Raw genomic sequence first — 26069 nt, forward strand, 5'->3', positions numbered from 1 at the left:
TAGAAACCCAGCCTGGGGGGGAGGGACTGAGGATGGGTCCCAGACATTGCTCGAAAAGGTAACAGTGTTTGGCCCTTTCTCCCCTATCAAGATACATGTACTCAAAGGAGAAATTCCAAGTACGTTCCCACCTCTACTCCCACAGGAAATGAAGGCCTATGGTTGCCTCCGGTGTTTGTCGGTCTGAAGCAGTGGTTCTCAATCGGGGCTGATTATGTCCTCCTGGGGGACATTTGGCAACATATGGATACACTTTGGGTTGTCCCACTTTTGAGGAGAGGCATGCTACTGGCATCTAATGGGTAGAGGTCAGGGATATTGCTAAACACCCGACAGAGCACTGGATGGCTCCAACAGAGAGCTACCCAGCCGCAAGTTGGGGCTGAGCAAGTCTGCTCTGATGCGATACAGAGGTTGTAGGTGGAGGTGGCTCGTTCCTCACACCTGTCATCTCAGTGTAGGGTAGAATGGGGAAGGGTCACAGCTAGTCTGCAATCCCTCATTGGTGGCCATATACAAAGAGGGGCGGTGGGGAGGCAAAAGATTTGGGGGTGGGAATGAGCCCAAAGGGAGCCTCGGGTTAACCTCCCAAGGTAGATGGAAGGATAAGGGCAGAGTTGTTCATTTCAAGTCAACTCTTACTTATTTAAAAACCGATTTCCTTAAGCACATAATTACATGTTTATTTCCCCGAGGAACTCTTGAGGCAGAGGAGACCTGCTTAAATTATGGGGATGGAGGCTGCACACAGGGCTTTAATGGGGTTGGAAAAATTTTCTGTCTCCAGTGAAGGAGGCTTGGGAGGAAGGGGAGGGCAGATTCCTCTCCTGCAGTGCAGATATGGGGGGATGGAGCCAGATAGCAATGGAAGGGCAGAAAGCATGAGGACTGGTTGTGTGACCCCAGTGGGTCGGGATCAGAGCAGAGATGTGAACTCTGGGGTGCAGCTTCAAGCCTCCCACCTCTCTGTCCCCATCCTGCTAAGTGGAGGGAAGGGATCCAGGGAACAGGCCATTCACACTCTTCCTGCCCCACCGCTTGCATGTACACACACATACAACCATATTCCCTCCGGTTTGCATCAAGAAACAGAGCAGGTCGTGGGGTTGTGGAAGGAGCAGGTGGGTGGGCAGGGTGGAGGAGATTTTGATGAGAGGTGGCTCCGGGTTTTGGTGCTTCCTCTCTTCCGCCATTTCTCACACCTCTGTGGCAGCCTGAATGCCTGGAATTGTGGGTTCTTCTCTTTAGGAGATGTCTTCACCTGGGTAGGCTGGGTGGGGATCAAGGGAACAGAGGGAAGTAACTGATTACCCAGATCTGACAGAGGAAAAGAGGGGGCATCTTACAGCCATCTGCTCCCAGATTGGCAAGACTCTGGCTAATACACCTGAGGATTGAGTTGGGTAGGTGGCAGTGGAAGGGAGAAGATGGTGATGAGGAGTGGGTAACTTGGGCCTGGTGGTGGTCTAGGCTAAAAAGGATGGGGTCTACAGTAGAACCCACGCCTCCCCACTCTGCCTCTGCTGAATCCGGAATGCACGCCTGTCACGGTACCTATTCCATATGGCTGGACTCCTCCAGGGGGCTGTGAATCATGTCTCATTCAGCTGGACAGCCCCTGCATCTAATAAAGCCTGGTACACTCAGGCATTCAGCACACATTTCATGATGAGTTTCTACCTTATAAAGCCTGGCCTGCCATGGCCGAAGAGAGGACAGGAATTCAGGTAGGAATTATAGCAAAGAGTCCACTTGGCTGGTCTATCCCATTCATCTTCTCTCTCGAAGCCAGAGGTAGGGGGCAGTGCTGGTAGAATGGGATCCAGTGCAGGAGTGAAGGTAACATCTGAGATGCCTGGTCAAGATCCGTAGCCCTGAACCTCTTCACTTAATCATCAAATATCCTCCACAAAGCAGCCCAGAGGGGCTCAGTTCTGGGATTCCACAGCCTGAGGTCGTGGGGCAGCATAATGGGCTGGAAGTCACGGGTGAGCTGAGCATCCCCAGGGTGGGGGAGGCACCCAGTCCCTGGGAGATGGAGATGGTGGTTACCAGAGAGCACAGCATCCAGGCCTTTGCTGTCTTGAGATGGCTACAGGGATGCCAAGTGTGGGACACGCGTGAGGGGCTGTGTCCACAGGGGCCCTCCCGACCTGTGAGCATCACAGACTCTGGGCTGCTGGGGATCTGTTTCCTTTTCATTGACCAGCTCCCCAGAAGACACATCAAATATCATCAAAGAGCAGATATATGAGTTCAAGGGGGAGGGTATAGCTCAGTGATAGAGCGTGTGCTTAGCATGCACGAGGTCCTGGGTTCAATCCCCAGTACCTCTGTTAATAAATAAATAAATGTAATAAACTTAATTACCTCCCCCTCTTCCCCCTAAAAAAAGACCTGATGAAATAAAACTAAAAAAAAAAAAAAGAGTTTAAGCATCTTTAAGAGGCTGAAGATGTGTGTTGTAGTCCTGGCCCATACTTCCACTTTCCGGAAGTGATGACCATAGCCATCTCATCCAAAGGACAGGGCTGGCCCTTCTGCCTTTCTATATCATGGGGCTTTTGTGAGGCTCAAATAAGTGGATGTTCGGGAGTGCTTTGTAAACTGTCAAGTGCTATGCAACGTGAGCTGTTTCTTAAAGTTATTTATTCAAAGCAGCAGCAGAGGGACGCCCCCCAGCCCTCAAATCAATGCAGCTCCAGCCATTCCTCCGACCAGGACCTGCCTGCAGGGAAGGGCTGCTTCAGTCTCTTAAGCCAGCTGGGTGCTGGAGGGCTTGGCACTTTCAGTCCACTTTTAGTCTCTGGCCCCATCTAATGCACAGGTCAGGGCAGCGGGGCCCTGGCAGAAGGATGCTGAGGTCCCTTATTTAGTTCGCTGGTAGAACTGGAAGACTGCTTTCTCCTGCTCATAGGTCTCGATGGAGCCAGGTCGAAGGCGCCGTATCTCAGCGATGGCGTCTCCTGCAGCCAGTTTCCGCTCCTTCAGCAGGTAACAAGCCAGCATGGTGCCGGTGCGGCCAAAGCCCAGGAAACAGTGCACCCCCACCGCCTGTGAATGGGGGAGCCAGATGGGGTGGAGCCCGACGCCCGCCCAACACTCTCCTGCTCCTTACTTGGGCTAGTCTCCTGTCTGTAGCTGCTCCTTCTAGGTCAGGACCAGGACTCTGCATACACCTCAGGCTCTCAGGGGCAGGAAGTGACATCCAAGTCACAGAGGGCTATCCTATACTTGGTGGCCTCTAGGCCACCAATCACCTTCTTCTAAGTGGCTGGTTTCCAGTTCTGGGCTTCTTGTCTGCCTCACACAACCCCCTCTGCTTGCGCTGTCCAGTGCAGAAGACACTGGCCACGTGTGGCTACTGAGTACCTGAAATGCTGCTAGTCCAAATTGATATGTGACGTAAAATGTAACCAGATTTTAAAGACGTAGTACAAAAAAGAATGAACATATCCTGTCAAGAATTAATTTTATATTCATTATATGTTGATAACATTTTGGACTTACTGGGTTAAATTATATTATCAAAATGAATTTCTCCTGCTTTTTTTTTTTTACCTTTTAAAAATGTGGTTGCTGGAAACTAAAATTATATATGTGGCTCCACTCCATTTGCTCAGAGCTTGTCCTGTAGACTGCTCAATAGCCCCTGAGTTCAACCCCCATCTCTCCCAAGTCTGTCCACCCTTTCTCCTTCTTGACTCATAAAATTAGCTGGTTCTTCCTTCCCTCTCCTGGAGCCCAATTCACACTGCTGGGCCCCTTTTTCACTCCTTCCCCTTACCGCCCCGCTCCGCTCCCCTTCGTTTTAAGTCCTGGTTGCACTCTTCTGGGCCCATGGTCTTCCTCCAATCTCTCCGAATCCAGCTAAGTCATTCCCGGCCCTGAACTCTCCGGCTCCGCCCGTGTCCCCGCTGACCCCTTCCAGGTCCCTCCCCCCAGGCACATATCCAGCCGGCTGACCTCTCCCCGGGCGTTGGCCTCGTCCACTATCTGCACGAAGCGGTCGATCTGGTCGGGGGCCGGCGGGCAGAAGTCTGGGATGCGCAGTCGGTGCAGGGTGAGGCCGGGGCAGCTGTCGCTATGCGGGGGCCCCCGCTCCGTCAGTGACACCAGGTGCCGGACACCCTGGTCCAGCAGGAACTGGTAGTGGGCGGGGAGCCGGGGCAGCGCCAGCCCCGCGAGCCGGCCGGGGAGCACCCACGAGAAGTTGGGGGGCTGCACGCCCATGACTGGGGAAGGGCACAGGACAGCGGGTACCGGCGGCGAGGCCGGCCCCTCCCGCTTCGCCCACCGCTTCCGGGGCCGGGTAACTCTCCACCCACCTAGCACTAGCACTGGGGCCTCCTGGAACCACGTGGTCTCGGGGACACAGCCCGGTGACGTCCTGCTCCGCCGCAGGGGATTGGCCGACCCGCCTAGGGGCGGGGCTGGAACACCGAACTCCGGGCTCTGAATGACTGAGAGGAGCCGTCCGGCTCGGCCCCAAGCAGGACACTTGTTGATTGGTTGGATAGCCAATAATGGGCGGGATTACTGCAGCGGTGCGCACGGAGATTGGTGGGCCACGCAAACAGCAAAGGAGGAAAACCTAGAAGAAATTCAGAATTGTTTTCTGTGGATGAAGCAACCCGGGGTCGGACTCTGCTGCTCCCTGGCGGTAGGTGGGAGTTATTGCATCACTGGCCAACTGCCCCTGCTGCCCCGAGAGCCTGGCCTTGTCTTTCTTCACAATGGATGCCCAGGAGATGGCAAATCTCCATCCGCCTTGGAGGAGGAATCTCCTCTACAATGACTCTGACAAGCGACTTTTTGAACTCGTCCAGTTAGCGGGAATCACTACTCTACAGGGGACTATTCTCATTTTTCCACTGCTGGAATTATTTTTAAAAAAAACAAAAAAAAATGTTGCTGCCATCTGGGGCCCTGAAATTTTACCCAGGATAGTAATTATATAATAATAATAATAACAATAACAACAGAACTAACAAATTGAGCATTTACTATGTGCCAGGTATTATTCTAAGTACATGTATTAACTTACATAATTACCATCATAATCTTATGAGGTAGGTAATCTAATTAACTCTGTTTTACAGATGAGAAAACTGAAGCCCCAGAGAGTTTCAGGAATTTGACCATGAGTTGACTGATGGCCGGTCATTTGAAACCAAGCAGCCTGACTCCAGAGTGTTTAACAAAACAGTATTGTATTCTAAGTTACACGGAAGGTTACCGCCTCTTTACATAACCATCCTCAAGCCCCTCAGCTGGGTTACACAGTTGCAGAGTTTCTTAATTTCTCATCATAGTTCCTGATTTCCAGGTTCTATGAGTCACCCACCCCTGGGGAGGCAAGTGCTTATCTGTGTCCTTCATAGAAGGTGGGGAAGGTGGGGAACTACATCTGAACACAGTGTCTTAGCTGTGATGTGACTGGTTCATATCCTCATTTGAACAATGTGCTTCTAGTGATGCAGACTAATTATAATTATGAAAATTGTTAACCCTTGTTGAATTTGCTTACGTACCAGGCCCTGTGCCAGGTGCTTTCTGGAAGAGCCACATGTGGAAGGTATTTCTGTAACCCTTTTGCACATGAGTAATCTGAGGCTTAGAGATGTTGGTTAACTTGGCCAAGCGCGCACAGCTAGTAAGTAGCTGGGCTGTGAGCCAAGGTCTCGCTCATTCCAAGCCTAGGGAACTTAGCCATGAAGATGTTATTTCCCTCCCTCTGTCCCCACCTACCCCTGACACACACATTTGGTTCCAGCAAATAAAAAGGAATAAATGCACTGACAATTTACCCAGACAGCTCTGAAGCAGTGCCTCCGCCTCCTCTCCCCAGCTTCTGGGAGCTGCCAAATCTACCCTTTCCTACAATCACAGCCCTGATTAAACCCTTCCTGTTTGCACTCCCATTTCCCACACCACTCCCTGTCAGTCTATCTAGCTCATCCCAGTTGATTCCTTTCCTTGCTTCCCTGCTGTGCCTCTCAGCCATCAGTCACCTGCTTCTCCCTCCCAGCAACTTCTCTCAATCCATTGCTCTCCAGTGTTTCTGGTGGCCTGGCCCCTGGAGACAAGGCTCCAGCATTTGCTCCTTTCAGGTTGAACTTTTCTCAGTCCCTTCTCCTTGCTCGTCTTTCTTTGCTCCCTCCACTTGTCAGGGAAGAACTTCCCACATCTCTACCCACCACCCTAAGGCCCCTTCCTTGCCTCCCTGAGATTCAGCTCAAAACCCACCTTCTCCAGAGGGAAGACATTTCTGGGGGAGACAGAGATTCTTTTCTCTCCTGAACCCCCCAACAGTGAGTGATTCTGCCCCTGGTGTGGGTCTCTACAGGGGCAGAAATGCATCCATCAATCCACCTTTGTAGGAATTCCTCCCCATCCAATGCTCTGCCCCTGGCTTGCAAGAGACCCTGAGTGGGGAGGGCCCAGGGTCCCTGCCTTGGGCTGTGTTCTGTTGTCAAGGGTACTATTTAATTTTCTGTTTTGGGCCCAGGGAGCCTCAACCTGAAAGGAAAAATCTTTTCAGCTGGTTTCTTCACCAGGATCCCTGCAACTTAACAATGTCAGCCCCCTGCACGGGGCCCCCGGCCCCCAGCCCCCAGGCACACTGAGCTGCTTTTCCTTTCTTTTCTGTAAAATGTTACCCCATCTTCAGGGAGATGTAGGCTCTTTCTGTACTCCCATCTCACCTTGTATAAATACGTGCTCCCAGTATAGCAGTTACTTTATTGGATTGGGGTTACCTGTTTGTGTCAGAGCTGAAACGGCATCATCCCATCTTTGCATTTCGCACATGTAGCGTGGAGCCTGACACACAGTGCTCAAAAATGCTTAAATGGATGAAAAAAAAAATCAGTGAGTAGAATGCATAGGCAGGACTGTGAAGGTACATTTCTGGGAGTGTAGGCGAGTCTCCAGGACTATGTAAACAATGTGTGTTTGTGTGTCTTTTTTTTTTCCCCCTTAAACCAGCAAAATGAGTTTATTAAAGAATAGTAGAGAACTGCAATTTCAGACAAGCAAATTGTGGCAAATCATAGGCAAGCCTGGAGAACAGAGGAGAGAGACTTGCTTTTATAGAGGAAAGGAGGAACTTGAGGGCTCTGATGGCTCTTCATTGGCTGCAGGCAGTGGGCAGCTTCTTGACTGGTCAGATGGAAATCTTTCTTCCTGTGGGGATGGGGGGTGGTGTGTGTGTGTGTGTCTTTTTAATTGCATGAGTTTGAGGACTAATTGAGTGCTGTGTAGTACCTTCTTGAGGTGTACGTTTCATAGTCTGTGCTTTTATGGAGACAAAGACTATGTCAGCATGATCCTGGCTAAGTCTAATTGTAAAAAGGAATAAATAAGCCTTGTTTTTTGTAGAGTTCTGCTCCTATCATGTGCATGTATTTGATCACATGTGTATGTGACTGTGTTGAGGGGGACATATTCCTGGAGAACAATCTGTTGACAATGACGGTTGGCTGAGTAATAAGCTTAATTTCCTTGACTTCAGAGAATTTACAACATACTTGGGGGGATTTAGACTCAAAAGTAATTGTTCTCATAGCATATATGAAGTGCTAAATTATTCATCAAAGACAATCAGATAATCTATATGGAAAAGTTAAATGACAATAAGCACAAAAGAAGTCAATGGGGGCAAAGATAAGCTTCAGTCGGGAACTACCAGAACAGTCTTATGAAGACAAGGTCTTCTTCCATTTTGTTCTCTGTCTGTTGTGAAATACTGGAAGTAAGTGTCTTTGGGAGCTCCACAGAACAGTTTTAGGGCATCCTAGCTCTCCCTGCCCCCAGCTGATAAGAACGTTTTGACCCAGCTGTCTTTCACGTTAAGTTCTCTGAGGGCTTGACGACAGTGGTAGTTAGAGCGGAAGCCTGAGTCAGAGAATTCCTTCCTCCAAGTAGGTCAGTGTCCCACCAAGGCAAAGGATTGCTTGGGTTTAGGTGGCCCGTGGACCGCAGGCAGAATTCTCAGTATCTTTAATGTTGTGATCTTCCTTTGTCTAAACACATTTCACACCTGGGACTCGATGATCTGGAAATTGGGTTTACAAAGGGATACTGTAGTAGCCAGCCTCAGAGATGTCCCCCCAGTGAACCATCTCATGTCTTGTGTAATCCTCTTCCTCATTGATAGGGTCGGTTTTTGTATCCAGTAGGATATAGTGGAAATGATGATGTGACTTCTTTGGTTCAGTCATAAAAGATATTATGGTTTGTGCCTTGCTTTTCTGTGGGAGAAGCCAACTACCATGTTGTGAGGACACTCAAGGAATCTTATGAGGGATCCATGTGGTGAGGAACTGAGGCTTCCTACCAACATCACAGAGGGGAACTGGCTATTTTGGAAGTCGATCCTCTGGCCCCATTAAGACCTTAGATGACCTGCCCAACATCTTGACAATAACCTCATTATTAGAGCCAGAATCACCTGATTCCCTGAGCCAGAATCACCCCGTTAAGCCGCTCTTGAATTTCTTACCCACAGAAACTATGAGATAATAAATATTTATTATTTTAAGCCATTACATTTTGGGATAATTTCTTATGTAGCAATAGGAAACCAATACAGATGGGACCATTTAGATAGAGGGAAAGAAGAGAAATAATTTCTAATTAACTCAAGAAGTGAAATAAAATTAAGTTTTTTTTTTTTTCCAAAGGAAGGGTTACACTATAAGCAACTGTGGTCTATTGTGTGTGTGTTGGTTGGGGATGGGGTGTTGTGATAGTCAATGCAAATTTTCCACATTTGGAGAACCATGCTGTTTAGAGGAACCAAGCAGAATGGTGTGGGTGTGGGTTTTGTGTGTATATGGTATCGGAGATATGAGGGTTTTATGTGCTATTTGTATAGTTAGGGGTAATACATAAATTATATAATAACTGGCTACGACACAGGAAGCAAGCAATCAGAATGGACCCCCTACCGATCAGCACCATTGCCTACAAACAAATACTGCAGCTATCCTGCTGTCTATTGGGTGCACGTCAGTGTTGAGTGTAGAGGCGTTGCTATGATCTGGGGTGTGGCCAGATTACCTTGGACATCTTAATATAGGTCTTTCCACAAGATGGCACTGATAGCTTTTCCTTGTTTCTCTCTCTCTCTCTTTTTTTTCTTTTTTGTATTTGTGATTTGTATACTGTTACAGAACATGCCATGACTGATATCTTAAAATTTACCAGTTGATTTCTTGTATTCTGACAATTCTGTCGTCTTCATGGCACTTAAATTATGTTTTTCCTTTAGACCATTCCAGGAGCACATCAAGACTTCATGTTGGCAGGTGGGGGGTGGTGGTGCCTTGGAAGCTATGACCAGGGGAGTTGGAGATGGAGACGGAGTTGGGGCCAGGCTTTGGTTTTGGCAAAGCTGTTCAGCAAAGGCAGGTGGGAGCAAAACCAGAGAAGAGGGAGCACTCAGGTAAGAGACACCTTTGCAATGAAAATAGTTTTGGTGAACTCTCTCACTTCTACCATTCATGATGCTACAAACTTTGCTTTGTCTTGGACTCGAAAGGAAGAAATTACTGAAAATCTTTACGTTGCAGTTTTCACAGTTGAAGTGTAAAATTTGGAAGGAACTTTAGAGATCTCCCCATCTCTAGTGGAGGAAACTCACTTAGTTGAGTCACTCAGTTGGTCTAGACTAGGACTCAGTCCACACTATCAAATGTTACTGGGTCACTAAACTGTGACCCCAACCAAATTACTGAAAATTTCCAAGTCTCCCTTTCCTCATGGACCAAATACAGATATCTATAATGATACAGACTATTAAGGATTACTGATAGGATTAAATAAGCCAAGAATATGTCAAGTACCCAGCACATAAGCGGTGCTCACAAATGGAAGCTACTGCTGCTACGACCATCATCACAGGATGATTTAGAGCCTGACGGGAGTAAATGAAGAAATTACACGTATGCTGAAGTATCTCTAAGGTGAAGTTTTTAGTCATAGGAAGCTGTGGTTGGCAGAATTCCAAGATGGCCCCAAATGACCCATTCCCTTCCACAATGGGTATCACTCCCATGATTATGCTATGACACAGCAAAAGGGGGCCACTTGGCAAGGTGGCCCCTGGGAGCTGAGAGTGATTCCCAGCTGACAGCTATAAGAAAGCAGGGACTTCGTCCTACAACTGCAAGGAAGTGACTTCTACCAAATGAATGTGCTTGGAGGAGGACCCCGAGCCTCAGATGAGAGTTGGAGCTTGGCTGGCATCTCAATTTCAGCCTGATGAGACCCTGAGCAGAGGATCCAGCTCACCCGTAATTGGACTTCTGACCTACAGATACTAAATGGGCATCTTTTTTAGCCACTAAGTTTGCAGCAATTGGTTACGTAGCAATAGAAAACTAATAGAGATGCCTTATTTACTTACTTAATTTTCTTATATGGTCTTCTTACTATTACAATACCAGACCTTTGAGGTATCTAAAGTGCAGCCTTATTTCTTATCTCTTTCCCCTTTATGTCTTCCAGTCTTCCAAACTAGACCACATAGGTCCATTTTCCAGGGCAGATGGAACAAATACAGTGAATCTATGGAGCACAGCAATTGTGAATTTCTGTACCTCTCGGCATCTCCCCAACCTCCTGGCTCATCCTCCAACTGCCTATAGACCAGTGCTTCCCAAAGTGTGAGCCACAACTGAGCAGCTTCAGCACCACCTGGGAGCTTGTGAGAAATGCAGACTCTCGGGCCCCGCCCCGGACCTGTGAGATCCCAGGTAGTTCACACGCACACCTGTGCCTGAGAAGCCCTGCTGTAAGCCCGGTTTGTCCTGCAGCTGTGTTTTCCCTTCTTCCTGACAGTCATCGGGAGCACCTCCAACACAGCCTGGTCACAAGCGGTGGTGCCTGACATCTCCCGGTGTCTCCTCTCGAGCTGAGATGCTTTGGCTGAGCAGGGCTGTCCTTGGGCAGAGGAGCCAATTAGTAAAAGGAGAGGCTTCAAAGAGGCCTAACTGGCCTGAGTAAAAGCCCGAGGTCAATTACGAACACTTAACAGTCCCTGGTTGGAACTTCACCTACAGGTTAGGAAGATATCCAAGAAAACTACGCTTAGATGTGCATTGTGACTTTCCTGCTTTTATTCCAAGGAAGGGCTTGGCTCCCAGACTTCCTTTCTGTAGGAACTCTTGAAATGTCACTTTCCACTCTACCTTTAAAGTAAGTTCCAGGCTTGGCTGAAATTGTCTGATTTATCATCCTTCAATTGAAGTGCGCCACCCTCCCTGCAGTTTGGGGATAAGAGGGACAAAGCCGTGGACCACCTCCTGTCACATCCCCTCAACCCCCCAGCAGAACTTCTTCCCACCCAGATCCCATCCTTCTGGAATCTCCTTAGGACTCATCACCTCCCTGGCTCTCTGGACTGGCGTCCACTATTCCAGCCCCTACACACGTCCCCTCTGTGCAGCTACGGTGACATTCATAGAGCACGACTTATTTCCCAGTTCTTCAGTAACTCCTTATTGCCTTCAAGGGAAAAAAAAAATCCAACAGTTACAGACTAGCATAAAGGGCCCTCCAGGATGAGGCCTCTTGCTTCTCTCTTCAGCCTCATCTTACCTCATTCTTTGCCACAATGTGTCCCATCACACTGAACAACGTTGGGATGCTCAGAAGCAGAGCTCTCTCACGTGCCTTTGCACATGCTGTTCCCTTCACCTGTCCCGTTCTTACCTTCACCCTGAAGCAACTCCTCACCTCCCTCAAGATTCAGTTTGGAACACGTTGGTCTCTCTCTTGGAAGCCTTCCCTGTGCCCTTACATTTGATGTTTTATATCTCTCTTCTGAACTTCTGTGGCATCTCTAATCAAAACATTTAATACATTATATATTTAAGACATTTTAAAGTATTGCTTTATTATACAAATACTGTATTTTCATTATAAAAGCATTTATATATACACAAAAAGAAAAATGATTACCTATTACTTATTTATATTAGTTAGTGTTCAAAGAGAAGACGCTCTATGTTTTCCAAGGATGAAGGAAAGTGACACAAGACATGAGAGGCTGACACACCTGTTAGATGGGCTGCAGTAGCAAAGGTCCCAGGTGACCTTAGCCTGTGACATCTAAGTGAGAGGCTCTCAAAGACCTTGCCTGGAAGCCACTCCACTAGAAAGCCCAAGAACTTCTGGAATGTTCCCACCAGTTATCTCAGTCTGTGGCAGTAATGTGGGGAGTCTCAAGAGATTCACCTGGACACTGTTTTGAACCGCTCATTCGCTTATGCATTTGCCTGTCTCTGGAAAAGGATGGCTTCTTCTCTCTTTTGGAAATATTGCTCCCAGCATCTCCTCTGTGGTGCAGAGACCTTCACGATGAGGTGCATTGATGCTAAGCTTACAACGGACAACTCTCCTAAAGATAAGCACATTTTGGTGCATCATCTTTCTTATGTATGTATAGTGTGTGTGTGTGTGTGCGTGTGTGTAAGTGAATAATCTACATATAAAACTCTCTTTACTGTGCGCTCTCTCTGTATATCTATATGTTTTCTCCCCACTGGCTCCTTGAAGGTTTAATGAGCTTGCTTCTCTACTTTTTAGAGCAATGATTCCCAGAATTGGTTTGATGACACCCTGGAGTGTCTTCATTTATCTCAGGGGGTGCCTTGAAATTCACAAAACAAGATTAATTTAAATTCATTTTCATTTAAAAAAGTAAACAGACATTATATAGTAATCACAGGTACAAGTGTGTGTGTTGAAATCAAACTAATAAATGCTTGCCTTAGAGAGAAATCAAGAGGACGGGGGTGGGGTTGGAAGGGACCAGAAAGGTGGTTTACTTAGAATCTTTCTAAAATATCCCCTCTAATTACTTCTAGGTTGGTATTCCCCCCAAATTAATCACGTTTTTCAAATTGGAAGTCGGGGCTGTGGGGGCCAAAAGCTCCAGTGTGCACGTCTATCTTCCATGCCTCCTATGGGGCTTGGCGTGTGGAGGTCTCAGGACATTTTGATGGACTGTGTGTTGGTGCAGGATGTAGTGCTGGTGGCTGAGAAGGGCACACGGCACATGCGAGTTTCAGCTCTGTAGGATTGGAGGCCATGAGATGGCTTCAGAGACCGTGGTCTGGGTACCATCCCCACTCAAGTTCCAGGAGAATGTAGATGCCCCAACGGTCACAGAGAAAAGAACCTAGGCCGAGATTCACTGGCCTTAAATGACTGGCCAGAAGCTTCTGTAACTGCCTTTCTGTTAATTTGTGCAAATCATCAGAAAGTTAGATATGTCAGCCAACAGCATGAGTGTATAAACGTCAGTGACTTGCTGCTGAAGGTATAGCCCCAAGGTCGTAGATGCAGGAAAGAATTTTGAGTTCTGCATGAGATCGGTATTTTGAAGCAACAGAGCTGGTGGAGGTGGTTTCAAATCCTCAGTCTGCCATTTAAAGCTACATAACCCTGAATAAACTGCTTTACACCCCAGTGCCCCCCTCTTGTAAAGTGGAGATAATGCTAATGCCAACCTCATAGGGTTGTGAGGATCCAATGAGTTAACCCATGTAAAGTGCTCTGAACGATGCTCAGCAGAGCAAGGGCACCAGTGAACGCTGCCTCTTGTTATCATCATCATCACAGTAGGCGCTACGGACCTACCAGGTCTAATTGGTAGTCGATGTTTCAATTAGAGAGTAACGGGGTATCCATTCCTCTCTGCCCTCAGAGCGGAGTGCTGTAGCGACCCTCTCTGGTCCCAAAGAATACATTCAAGACTTCCTCCAGTTGTCCCCTAGGTTGGGGTAGGAACATCATTTGCAGTACTAAGTCTGGAAACTTAGGCAGAAGGTTAATAGTATAACAAGGAAGCAAGCAAGCAAACAAAGCAGAACAGAAAACCACCACTTGCAAACAAAAGTCTCAGTGAATCCCCCTGTCACACCTTGATGGGATATTCTGCTTCATGGGGGAAAAACAGTGCAAATGTGTCTGGATTCTTAGACTCACAATTGGTAGCAAGCAGGGGAAGAATGTGTCTTTTAGCAGAGTTTTATGGCTTCTCAATCCTTGAAGGTAAGACATCATGAATCAAGAGAAAGTTTCAAAATGTGTTCGTCATTGCCCACTCCTATTGACGAAAAAACCCCAACCTCTTTTGGAGAAAATGATTGATGAGGAGAGAACCTTTGAGGCTACTAAAACACGTTCCTGATTCTCTTTATTTTAGTGAAAAACTAAATATACCTATATCCCCAGATGAGAAAGACAAATCAAGTCTCATGTCTGATCTTAGCAAAATTCAAATACTGGGTTTGAAATGCCAATAATTCTGTTCAATTCCTTTTCTCTTGTGCAAATACTGAAGAATATATGTTACATGATTATTCAGATGTTCAAAGAGTTATTTGGATAAGAAAATTTTCAAGTCCATATAGAATTTATTTCTAGGATGGCTTATGACCATAACAGAAAAGATTAATGAGTTAGAGTTTTTTTTTGAAATTCATGATACTCTAAAGACTATCTTTGGTCAGAAATATATTTGATTTACACAAATGTAGAAATAAAGTGAGAAAAAGTTTTTGAAAAAAAGTTTAGCTTTGTTTTATAGTATTTTGGATCTCCAAGGCTATAGGAGTCTTATCTGTCATCATCTAGGTGTTTCCAAACCTCTGTGCCTCTTCAATTCAGTTAAACAAATAGATACTAGGTATGCCTAGGTAAACAAAATATATTGGGCTATACACTTGAATGAAGATACAGAGAAAAGCACATTTTACTTACACTTTAGTGCTGTAGAGGATTGTTACAGCCAAGGCCCCAATGAAACACACCTGCCAGTTTCCACACCCTTTTATAATCGCCTATCACATTGACACTTGCTTCAGCCATGTGACTTGCTTTGGCCCAGCGACATAAGTAAATGTGATGGAAGCAGTGGTGTGATAAGCACTTGCACACTGAGACTTGTCCTCTTGGAACCCTGAGACCACCATGCAATGAAGAAACCCAGAATTAAATACTGAGTGGTAGGAGAGGCCAGTTGAGTTCAGTCTCCAAGGGCAATGCCCCCAGCTGAATGCAGCTGCATCAGCGACCCAAGACATCACCTGCAGAAGAATGGTCCAGCTAACTTACGGAATCATGATAATCATGAGGTCACTATGTTTTGGAATATCTTGCTACATAAATGGAAAACTAGTATAAAAATTGATAACCAGAAGTGACACACTGATATAATAAAAACCTAAACTAGGCAGCATTGGTTTTGGGACTGAGTGTCTGGTAGAGGCTACGGAGACAGCCAGCAGGGTGCTGGTGGAGCCTGGCAGACCTGAGTGGAAACTACTACTGGAGGTTGATAAAGGGCAACCCAGAGTGTGTAATAGTGACACGACTGGCAACACTGTCACCTCCAGTACCTTGGAAGATAGAAGGTGTACTTAATGTGGATTGGCCTTAAGATTTCCATTTAGAACGATGAGGGGCATCAATTAACTTTTTAAAAGGTATATATAATAGGATATGAGAAGAGAGAGATGAACTAAAGAAAGAACTGCTCCATTTGTCAGCAGAATTTCAAGTACACATGGAAGGTCCAGGATGCACTGAGCTGGAAAATAAAACCATTTCACATTTCCCGTCTCTTCAATAGGCAGACGATCCTCAGAGTAAGAAATGACCTCAGGATGCAGATCAAATCAAGAGTGAGGTTATAAGACTTTGTGAAGACCACAGAAAGACTTTAAACGGTGTCTACCAGACTCTCTTAGCTAGATAAAAGGTCTTCTAAGAATCTTGAGGGCATTTTCCCTTGGCACCTTGACATGCTGACCAAAGTAGAGGCCTGTCTTAAAAATAATTGTTACTATAGCTTTTGTCTAATGAGATGGACTATAACCTGGTATGTGGAAAGCTCACAAAGTTTATAAGGGAACTGGACCAGGTTAGACTAAATGGTGCAGGAAGCAAGCTGAGAAAAATCACTCAGCTGCAAACAAAGGTTATTTCTTATTGAAAAGGAAAACCATCTCAGAGGGCAGAGCCAACCACTTCCAGGGAGAGAATCAGGCTCTTTTCAAGATCCATTTCCCGTACTCAGAATAGGAGGCTTTGTCACATTTGCCTGGCTGGGTTTCAGAATTGCTATGGACCAGTGACTTCTATGTGGCCCCCTGTTCCTCCTCCTTTTAAATGGGAGTGTCTATTGGGTGTTCCATCTTCACAATTGTGTGCTGGGTATGTGTGGAGCAGATAAGTTGTTTCTTCAGTCCATGGTGAGAAGTCCCTGAATGATGAGAAGACACACTTGAGAAGCTGCATGAGGAACTGCACCTGAGGAGCCTCAGCCACATCTGGAGCTGAGGCAGATCAGGACATTCTGGACTTACAGTTCGATGCCATCACTGGATGAGCTCTTGTTGGTTTGGAGATGGGTAGTGCATCTTTCAAATAAGAGGGATGTGGGTCACTGGGGCCGGGGGAAGACTGTGGTACCTCGTTATAGTAATGACCCTCAATAAATTATGCCTTGTGGTATCCGTGCCCTGGGTAGCCCCCTCCCACAACTCTACGCTTGACCATAAGACTTGCTTTGGTCAATGAGATACCAGCACACGTGATGCAAGTAGAGGCTTCACACTGGGCCTTGTCCTCTTGGAAGCTGCCCTAAGATCACCATGCTGTGAAGACATCTAATGAAAGACAACATAGAGAGAGAGGCCCTGTCATCTTAAACTGTCCCAGTTTAACTCTGCACCCAGCTAACCCATCAGCTAAATGTGGCTTCCTGAGTGGCCCCAGGTAAGACCAATGGAGAATGGCCCAAATACTCACATAATCATGAGATAAAATAAATAGTTGTTTTAAGCCACAGATTTGGGGGTGGTTTATTATGCAGCAATAGTTGACTGATACAGGAGTCTGTTACTAAGCATCCAGTTACATCTAGTCAATTGTAGAAAGGAGGATGCTATACATGGGATTATATGGATTTTTGAAAGTCACTGGTGCTCTCTCTTGACAGCTTTGTGTACCAGAAGAAGAACTGAGGATGGAGTGAAGGTAATGTGTTACAGGGTCTCACAGCTGTATGTAAAGATGCTGAATAATGGATGAAGCCCTTGACGAATGTGGCAGAACGGGCTGAGAATGGGCTATGGATCAGGGAGACCTGGTACAATCGTAGTTCTAAAACTTAACTTTAGGCAAGTTACCTAACTTCTCAGAGTCTTTGTTTCTGGACCTGTGAAATAGGAATTACACTGTCTATTTTATGAGATTACTATCAGGGTTGACTGAGATAATATGTATCAAAATATGCAGTGCAATGCCTGGCACGTGGTGGGTGTTCACTATATGTTGTTTTCTTTCTATTTGAGTTTGCTCTGCTCACCCCGCAACATTTCATTGAGGAATCCACAGAGACATTGGCTGTGGGGATCATGGAACAGCAACTCCAGGATTAGGAAAACTGGGGAAATTGGGTTCATGATTGCAGGGTTAGGGATCTGTAAGCCAATTCCAAGGATAGGGCAGAATTTCTGAACTGATTTGTCTTCAGAGTTCTTTCATATGTGCTTTCATTGATTTTCATAACACACTGCGCACTGGCTCAGTCTTTGGAATACTTTCCCTCTCTCACTTGTCAAAATGATCTCTCCTTAGTCCCATTTCCTTAGGGTCTTGCTGAAGTACTTCCTTGTATTATAAATTGCTCTTAAAAATATGAATTCCATCCAGAAGTAGAGTCAGTGACATGTCTCTGACATAACCCAAGATGGACAAAGGACGGTATCCCTTCTGCAAGAAAATGATGGTCTTACTTCTGGGTCGGGGATGTGGTTAACCAGGCAAAGGCAATGTCTCATCACTCAGATGATATGGCCTCAAAAACTGAAGAAGAGGACTCAGTTGGGCACTATATTTAGGACATTTCCCAAACAAGGTACCAGAGGAAATCCTGGCCAATTGGAAGGGCACCACAGTTACCAATGAGTTGACTACTTCAGCTTAGTACCCATTTGAACTCTGCTGGCCTCCAGGATAGTTTGTGATAGCAAGACAGGATGACTATGGTGCACTGGTAAAAAAGGTTAATTAACCTCCAAACATAAAATGATGGAAGAAGAAAAAAAATAAGAAGCTCTTCTGGGGCAGGGAATGAGAATATTCCTTAGGTGACTATCCCCTCCAGCCCCCTGGAGAAGGGAATGCATCCATTACAGAGGTCCTCAAAATGTTCATGACACATGGGAGACTTGGGGGTAGGGTGGATACTTTATCAACAACCTATTCTTTCCCATTTTTTTCTTTCTGATCCACTTGCTGATTTTCAGGGTGGTCTTGGGTTCTAAGTCTTTGGTTTCTTTTTGTTGGTTTTGTTTTTGAATTTCCATTTGTTGAGCAACTTCTATGTATCAGATGCTGTGTTAGGTATTTAATATCTGTTTTCCTATTTAATTCTCACAACTACCCTACATTGGAGATACTGTTTTCCCCCTACTTTATAAACGATTCGACCTGGAAAGATTTGAAAGCAGGTCTTCCTGACTGTGAGGGTTTTGTTCATTCACTGCACCATGGTGGTGGCGGAGAGGGCAGCTGCAAGGCCTTTGACTCAAGAACAATTACACTCATCTTTGGAAGAATGAGTCTCTTCACCGACTAGATTCTGGCTTTTCTTCCTCATGTAGTACTGTTGATTACAAAGTGCTTTCTGAAGATTTCTTACCACAAAACTGCTCAAGTTCTGCTCTCATTGGGAGCTAATTTGTTTACTCTCATTAATTTTATCTGGTTGAAGCCTTCCTTTCCCTGCTTTTTAAAAAAGGACAGTACTGCTCTATCAAATCATAGAGCCATTATTTTGGTGGGCTTTTCATATAAATGTTGTGCTAGTTTTGTCTTTCATAAATTAGTCGGATTTTTTTCCGACTAATATTTTCTATGAGGAACAGGTTAGGTGTAGGTAAAATACTCCATCATTAACTATGTTTTACTATTAGGGGTTGGAATAATCTGTCAAGAGTAGACTTAAGATTGCTTTTAAATGTAACTGATCTTGTTTTGGTCTTCGTGCAGAAAAACTAGGAATGGACTATTGTATCAGTCAAGGTTTGTAAGGAAACAGATAGCCTATACAAACTAAATAACTGAAGAGAGGTTAAGAAAGGAACTATATAAAAAGGTAAAGGCAAAACTGAGGAAAACCTACAAGGGTTGGTTAGTGCTTTGGGAACCTTGCAACTCACCAGCGTGAATGATCAAAGGAAGTGAGGGCTTACTGGAATTCAAAGAGTGCAGCTGTATAGAGAGGGCTGCGGACATGAGCTACAGCCTTTGCTTAGGGAATGAAGCCAACCCATGGTGGCCAGGCAGGGAGGGAACTGGGGGACAGATAATCTAACCTTCCTACTTCCCATCCTCTAATCTCCTGCTAGTGCCTCCCACTGGCTGAACTCCTCCAGAAGTGACAGGGGAATGGAGCTTGCTGATACAGCCCATACATTCCAGCCTTTCAGGGGCACAGGGCAGTGGGGAGAAGTGTGGAGAGGGGATGGAGAAGGCCCAACAGAAGTCACTCAAAGCAGCTGGCATGCAAGATCTGATAACTTATGTTTATGTCCAACCTGAACTTTCGACCACAGCAAGCATTCATGAGAATGGTCTTCTAACAGATGAGATGATAATTTCAGTCTTAAAAAAAAAATAGGACTGTGTTCTGGCTCTGCCTCCTCCAACCTTTCTTTTTAATTTGTTTCTTAATAATCTGAAACAATTTGCACATGATCTAGCTGCATGTACCCCTATTATGAAAAGTATAAAAATAACTATTCTTTATGCTTCTGGTATAATTTTATTGTCACTAACCAGAAATGACCTCTCTATCTTATGGAAAACAGAGTGACTCGAATTCAACTTTCCTAAATCCCAAATCATCATTTTTGGCAGATAGTATTTTCAATCTAATTGCCTTATATCTAATGATTATATAGAGCCAGCCAACTTTTTCAGCTACTTTGGGGTACATTTTGCAACCATTTTCTCTGATGGTTTCACTAGAAAATTACGCTACTTAAAAGTAGATATTTCTTGGGTGCATTATTGACACACATTTGTTTGTTTCTGGGGCCTGGGAGATGGGTAAAACCTATTCTGAAAATATTTTCAGATACAGAGTACCATGCCTGCTTAGTAAATGCTGGTTGAATAAAAGAGTGAGGGAATTAACTTTATAGCTTTGATTTTATCTTTTTTTTTTTTCCTTCAAAGGTTGTTAGGAAACAGTTTTTAGAAACTGGCTTGAGGAAAATTTTAGTCTTGCCAGTAGGTCTCCCACTGAAAACCCTTCCACCTGGAGATGGAAAATTTTAGTCTTGCCAGTAGGTCTCCCACTGAAAACCCTTCCACCCAACTATTTGGGTCTTGGACAGGAGCCTTCACTGACTTTAAAGGAAGGGAAATGACCTCCTGCCCTGTTGAGTTTTAAGGTGCATGAGATGCTCCTCCGTTAACCATACTGATTCCATGCAATTCTTATTCTTGTCACATGTTAGAAGCTGGGCATTTCTGCTGCCCAGTGCCCACCAGGAGCTTAATTAGATGGTTGAGCAATTCTGAGTGACAGCTAAGGGATATACAGTTCTTTCTTTATTCTCGATCAACACCGTCCAACAGAACTTTCTGCCATGATGGAAATGTTCCATAGTAGTGCTGCACAATATGACAGTCACTAGGCATGTGTGGCTGTTAAGAGTTTGAAATGTGGCTATTAAGACTGAAGAATGACATCCACATTTTAAAATTTACTATCAATTAATTTAAATTTAAAATTAAGCCACGTATGCCAGTGGCTACCATATCAGGCAGCACAACTCTAGATGTTCTAGCTTTATTCCTGGATCAAGTCAGACTATCCTTTCTTTGGCTTTCAGAAGAATAGCATTTATTGAATCACAAGTTTCTAGTTTGTCCTTTATAGTGGTTTTAAAACATTTTTTTCACATTCTTGGTCACTTCTCCATCACAATATGGAGGTGAATTACTCTTCCCTTGAATGTGGGTTGGCCTTGGTGACTTGTTTCTGGCAAACAGAATGTGGAAGAAGCAATGCCATGTGCCTTTTGAGGCTGGTTCATGAAAGGTGGTCCAGCCTGCCTGGCTCTCTCCCTCTCAGCCGGAGCTTCCTTGTAAGGATTCTGGCTGCTCTCCTGCTACCAGGCAGAAGTCACGAGGAGAAACCACCTACAGAAATCTGAAAAGGATCAGCTGATCTAGCCCCCAGCTTAGAGAACTGCTCAGCTGATTCCAGCCAGTCCCCAGTGAGATAAAAATAAATGATCACTATCGTTTAAAATCACTATTTTGAGGTTGTTACCCAGCAATAAATAACTGGAACAGTCTTGTAGGAAAGGATGCAGGAGAAAATGGTTCTATTAAATGCTCAGATGTATTCATTGTTGAGTTGTTTTGAGGACCAAGTCTGTTACGTTGGTTTCTTGTGATCTTAATATCAGGAAGAGCTGCACTTTCTCGAACAAATAAAATCTTTTACTTTAATACCTTATTGCTTTGGTTGCTAGGAAACTCAAAGCTGAATTCACACCCCACCTTTGTAACTAAATAGGACTGTACTTTTCCTTTCGCTTCATCTTACTATTCTCTTCACCTTTTTTGTCTTTTTAAAAACCTCAATGCAGGGGGAGGATACAGCTCAAGGGGTAGAGCACATGCTTAGCATGCACAAGGTCCTGGGTTCAATCCCTAGTACCTCCTCTAAAAACAAATAAATAAACCTAATTCCCTCCCCCCTCCAAATAAAATAAAAACCTCAATGCAGTATATACATTGTCAAACAACTTCAAAAAATGAATGCAAGTGATGTTACACCTTTGCCGAACCAATGTGAGCTGTGAGATCGTTCAGTGGATTGGTAACAGTGGCTGGGAGAGCCCTGGAATTGTGTACCTCTAAAATGGCCTTATTTTATATGAGGAAAATAAGGCCCTGAGAAGTAAAGTAACTGCTGAGGGATACAGGGCTGGTGAGCAACAGAATCTCAGCCCAGGTGAAGCTGCGTCTTACCATCCATTCACCCATATGGTACCCATTGGCCAGATGTTGGTTCTTTATTGAGGGCCACCTCTGGGGACGGGATAGTGGTACAAAGATAAGTAAGAACTCACCGAGGGATTGACTCTCAAGATTATTCCTGGTGGGGATATTATGTGTGTTTAAACATAAAGTAAAATACAGTCAGCCCTTAAACAACCAGGGATTAGGGGCGCTGACCCTCTGCACAGTACAAAATTCACTTATAAGTTACAGTCAGCCCTCTGTATACACGGTTCCTTCCATCCACCATTCCACATCCAGGGATTCAACCAGCCATGCATCATGTAGTACTGTAGTACTTACTAACTGAAAAAAAGAATCCATGTACAAGTGGAACCATGCGGTTCAAACCCATGGTGTTCAAGAGTCAACTGTATATCATAAAAGAGGTACAAATTAAGTGTTCAAAGGTTCAGAGGAATGAAAGATCACTTCCAAGCGGAGGATCATGGAAGGCTTCATGAAAGAGTGATAACTGGGCTAGGCCTGGAAGGATGAGTATGACTCATCTGTGTAGACACTGGGAGAGAGGACGGGGTGGAGGGTGGAGACTAGCAGCAGCGAGTTCAGTGCTGGGAATTCTAGGCACTGTGGCATTTGGTGGGGAAGGTATTTTTGGAAGTGGGCTGTGACACATCTCAAAGTATACTATATGAGTACTTGCTTACTCTTCTGTTGTGGGACAAGCCCTGTCCAGGGGCGTGTGACCTGCACATGTGGATGAGTCGACTCAGGGAAAGAGACAAATGCTGATTAAATCTTCCACACAGCTGACTGCTTAGAAAACCCAACACTTAGGACTATGTTCTGAGGTAACTGCTTAAAACCTTTTATCAACAAATAGCTTTTAGACTTCAGTATGGAAGAGAAAATACTGGGAGAGATTCTACAGCCTTGCGCAGCTCTGCAAACAGAGGGCATTTCAGGGCGCTTGTGAGGGACCCAGTGTCATGTTTAGCTTCTTTTTAGACTGTCTTACATTTCTTGCAGTCTCCTGTGATCATAGGAGCCCGGTATTCCATGGACAGTAAGCCCAGCAAAGCTAAAGAGTGGAGCTCTGTAGAGACAGATCTGCAGTTCTTTCCAGAGTCTGACTTATAACAACTGTAGTTAATTTGTAACTATTAGTAATAGGCAGCTCTCCAGAAATTCCACAATTGCATATTGAAATAGGAAAACCCCAGGTCACCTGGGTAGGAAATTATTAATGGGGTGAAAACTTTTCCCGACCATTAAAACAAGATCCTGCCACTTGCCTGTAAGTGAAAGTTTAAAGAAACCTCTTTTCTCGATTAGAAAAAACAAAGTCAATATCTGATTACAGCACAATTCAAGGTCATTCTGCTGAATTCTTTTGGGTACACAAAACTCCAAAAGAGCAGCAGCCCAGGTGAATGACCCACAAGTGCCCTGACTCAGAATCCAAATGCCTGGGGGTGCTTTCCGTAAAGTGCTTCTAAAGGTGTTAAATCACCAGGAATCATAGTTGCTACATCAACTTTGCACAAACCTGCACTGCATGTAAATTGTTGTCATGCACCGTGTCTCATCTAATCCTTGCAAAACTCAGTGAAGTGAATATTAGTCTTCTACTTAGCAGAGGAGAAAACTGAGGCCCAGATAATTTAAGTACATTTTCCTAAATCTTAGGGTGAGTGTGTATCACTGGGAAGGTTTACAGCTGGTCTCAGGAATCTCAGTCTGTGCTCTGGAGCGAGGTGTGAAGATGAGAAACAAGATTGGGCATTGTGGGTGGAAAGGTGGAGGGAGAGGTACACAGGGCAAATGCCTGATTATCTAGGAATATGCTGTCCCCAGACAGGGACAAGCTTTTACCAGCCTTCTCTCTGCCTGGGAAGGTAAAATCAGTGGCAGAGAACCTCCAGGTCTGGGAGTGACCAAAGTTATGATGTAGTTCAAATCCCTCATTTTTCTGGATGTGGAATCTGAGTCCTAGAGAAACTAAATGTCTTGCAGACTTATGCAGCGAACTGGTGACAAAGCTGGGATTGTTACCCAGTGTTCTGGATCTTACAGGAATTTCTACTTCGACCCCAAGTGCTCTTCCAGCTACATTCTCTCTCCTTTTGACTCCAAAGAAATGTGTTTACAATGAAAGATGACTGGGCGTTCCTTAGATAAGCGAGCTGATATTAACAATTGCCACTATTCATCCAGCACCTGCGACATGCCAAGTTCTGTGCTAGATCTTTCATATACATTATTTTTAATCTTCACAAGGACTCTGCAGAGTATATATTATTATCTCTGCGAGGAGATGGAGGCCAGGGATGAGGAGGGACTTGCCAAGACAAAACTGAGTTTACGTTCTTTCCTCTGTGCAGTACAACCTCTGTAATAATTTCTCTCTTGTCCCAGAAAACAGAAATGTCTGAATTTTTTTTATATGATCAAGTATCATTTTGGGAAGATCATTAAAATTCACATTGTTTATTCCTAGAACAATATCTGATTTAAAAAGTGAGATAAGGGAGATGAATCAGTTATCGCTTTTAAACAGAGTTCTTAGAAGTCTTGATTAACAAGTTTTTTTTTTATTGCGAAGGAAAACCAACAATAAAAAAACATTGTAGTTCAAGTCATATGCTTAAGTAATTTTTTTAGAAGAGAAAGGGTTTTTCTTTTTTTTTAAACCCTTGTTTGTCTAGGGTGCTAGGGACAGAGCTCTAGAGGTTCTTTTGTATTAATTAGTTCTTCCCTCAACTTCTAATACCTTTAGGAGCGCTAACGGCATTCATCATCTATACCTTAGTTACTTTGATACATCTGCTTTCTGCTTAGCACCTGTGATATGCCTTCCAAATTAAAAAAAAAAAGCATTTTTTTAAATGTGGAAAACTTTAAATGGAGAGGCCTGAGTGCCATGCCTCCAAGGAGGGAGCTGGACCACAGATGGGCAGCATGGAATTGCTCGGTACTTGAGAATCAGCAGGGAAGGTTGCCAGGAAATGGGAAAATAGAACTGAAGGGAGTTGGGAAAGTGGCAACATGAAATATCTCAATTTCCATTTTTCCTCTGATCCCTGGTGGCTGTTCCTGGCCAGTATGCCCCCGAATCCTGATACAACATGGGTGGCTAATTACTAGCTTAAAGTTCTGCCCTTCATCAGGCAGTGCAGAGAGGTGTCGTGATGGGTCTTGCGGTGTGATTCCCAGCACTGTACCTCTGTCATTCCTTTTCACATGGATCCTCTGCTTCCAGCTGTACAACCCAGGGTGGTCACATCTTGGATAGCTGCCACAGAACTGGGGTAAGAGCCTTTTTTCTCTCAAAGAGCAGGTTGATAGAGCGGCTTCAAGGCTATTGTGATGATGCCTCAATCTGCTGTCACAGCCTTTTACGTGGCTTCTTGCCTTTTGCCTTATATTGCCTGATCCCTGACTGCTGGCTTGGTTTTAACCCACACACTTAATCTTGACTCCAGACACACGTCTGATTCCTAGCTGTTTGCTAGGCGTGAGCCCTACTGGTTTTTCCCATTTGCAGCCCCTACCTGTGATCCTTGGGTTTGTTTCTTTCCAAGCTTCCCACCCTGGCTCTGGGATCTGATGATCCTCATCAGCACCAGTCCTGACCCAACAGTGAGATTCAGTCTCACTGAGCAGCCAGGTAAACAAGAGGACTCTGAAAGGAGCTGACAATCTCACATCATCATCTGGCATCTGGCACAATTCTCATGGTCTTTTTGAACGTAGAGTCGCTTTTACATGTTATAAGCGTTCAAAGAATTCTTATACAGAAGAAATCTTTTGTAATCAAGGGGCAATAATTGTTATTCTTTCCAGTTGTCGAGTTAGCTATGCCTCTGTAGGTTGTAACACAGCGTTCCAAGTTTATTGAGTTCCTGTGGTGTCCTGAAATTGGGGTCAGTCCACCTCTCCAAAGAGGACCAACCATGTTCCTGGGATGCGGGATATTTGATAGACGGCTCATGGCT

At 45.0% G+C, this 26069-nt stretch overlaps 1 protein-coding gene across 1 annotated transcript; it reads right to left on the minus strand.

The window, feature by feature from the left end:
* Nucleotides 1–2629: 2629 nt before the first annotated feature.
* DUSP23 (dual specificity phosphatase 23) lies at nucleotides 2630–11266 on the minus strand. The gene is made up of 5 exons (XM_072946294.1): nucleotides 11199–11266; nucleotides 10781–10950; nucleotides 6762–6848; nucleotides 3967–4594; nucleotides 2630–3054 (listed from the first exon to the last, which is right to left on the minus strand). The coding sequence occupies exons 4-5, from the start codon at nucleotides 4231–4233 to the stop codon at nucleotides 2869–2871; spliced, it is 453 nt and encodes a 150-aa protein (XP_072802395.1). The 5' UTR covers nucleotides 4234–4594; nucleotides 6762–6848; nucleotides 10781–10950; nucleotides 11199–11266; the 3' UTR covers nucleotides 2630–2868.
* Between the last annotated feature and the right edge of the window lie 14803 nt (nucleotides 11267–26069).

This window comes from Vicugna pacos, chromosome 21 (assembly GCF_048564905.1).
Source record: "Vicugna pacos chromosome 21, VicPac4, whole genome shotgun sequence".
NCBI classification, from domain to species: Eukaryota; Metazoa; Chordata; class Mammalia; order Artiodactyla; family Camelidae; genus Vicugna; species Vicugna pacos.

Bases quoted from the DNA above. Each gene is read 5' to 3' on its own strand.
- DUSP23 (XM_072946294.1), bottom strand. From the start codon at position 4,233: ATGGGCGTGCAGCCCCCCAACTTCTCGTGGGTGCTCCCCGGCCGGCTC. The intron at 3,055-3,966 runs GTCAGCCGGCTG...CCCCATTCACAG, and splicing joins AGGCCAACGCCCGGGGAGAG to GCGGTGGGGGTGCACTGTTT.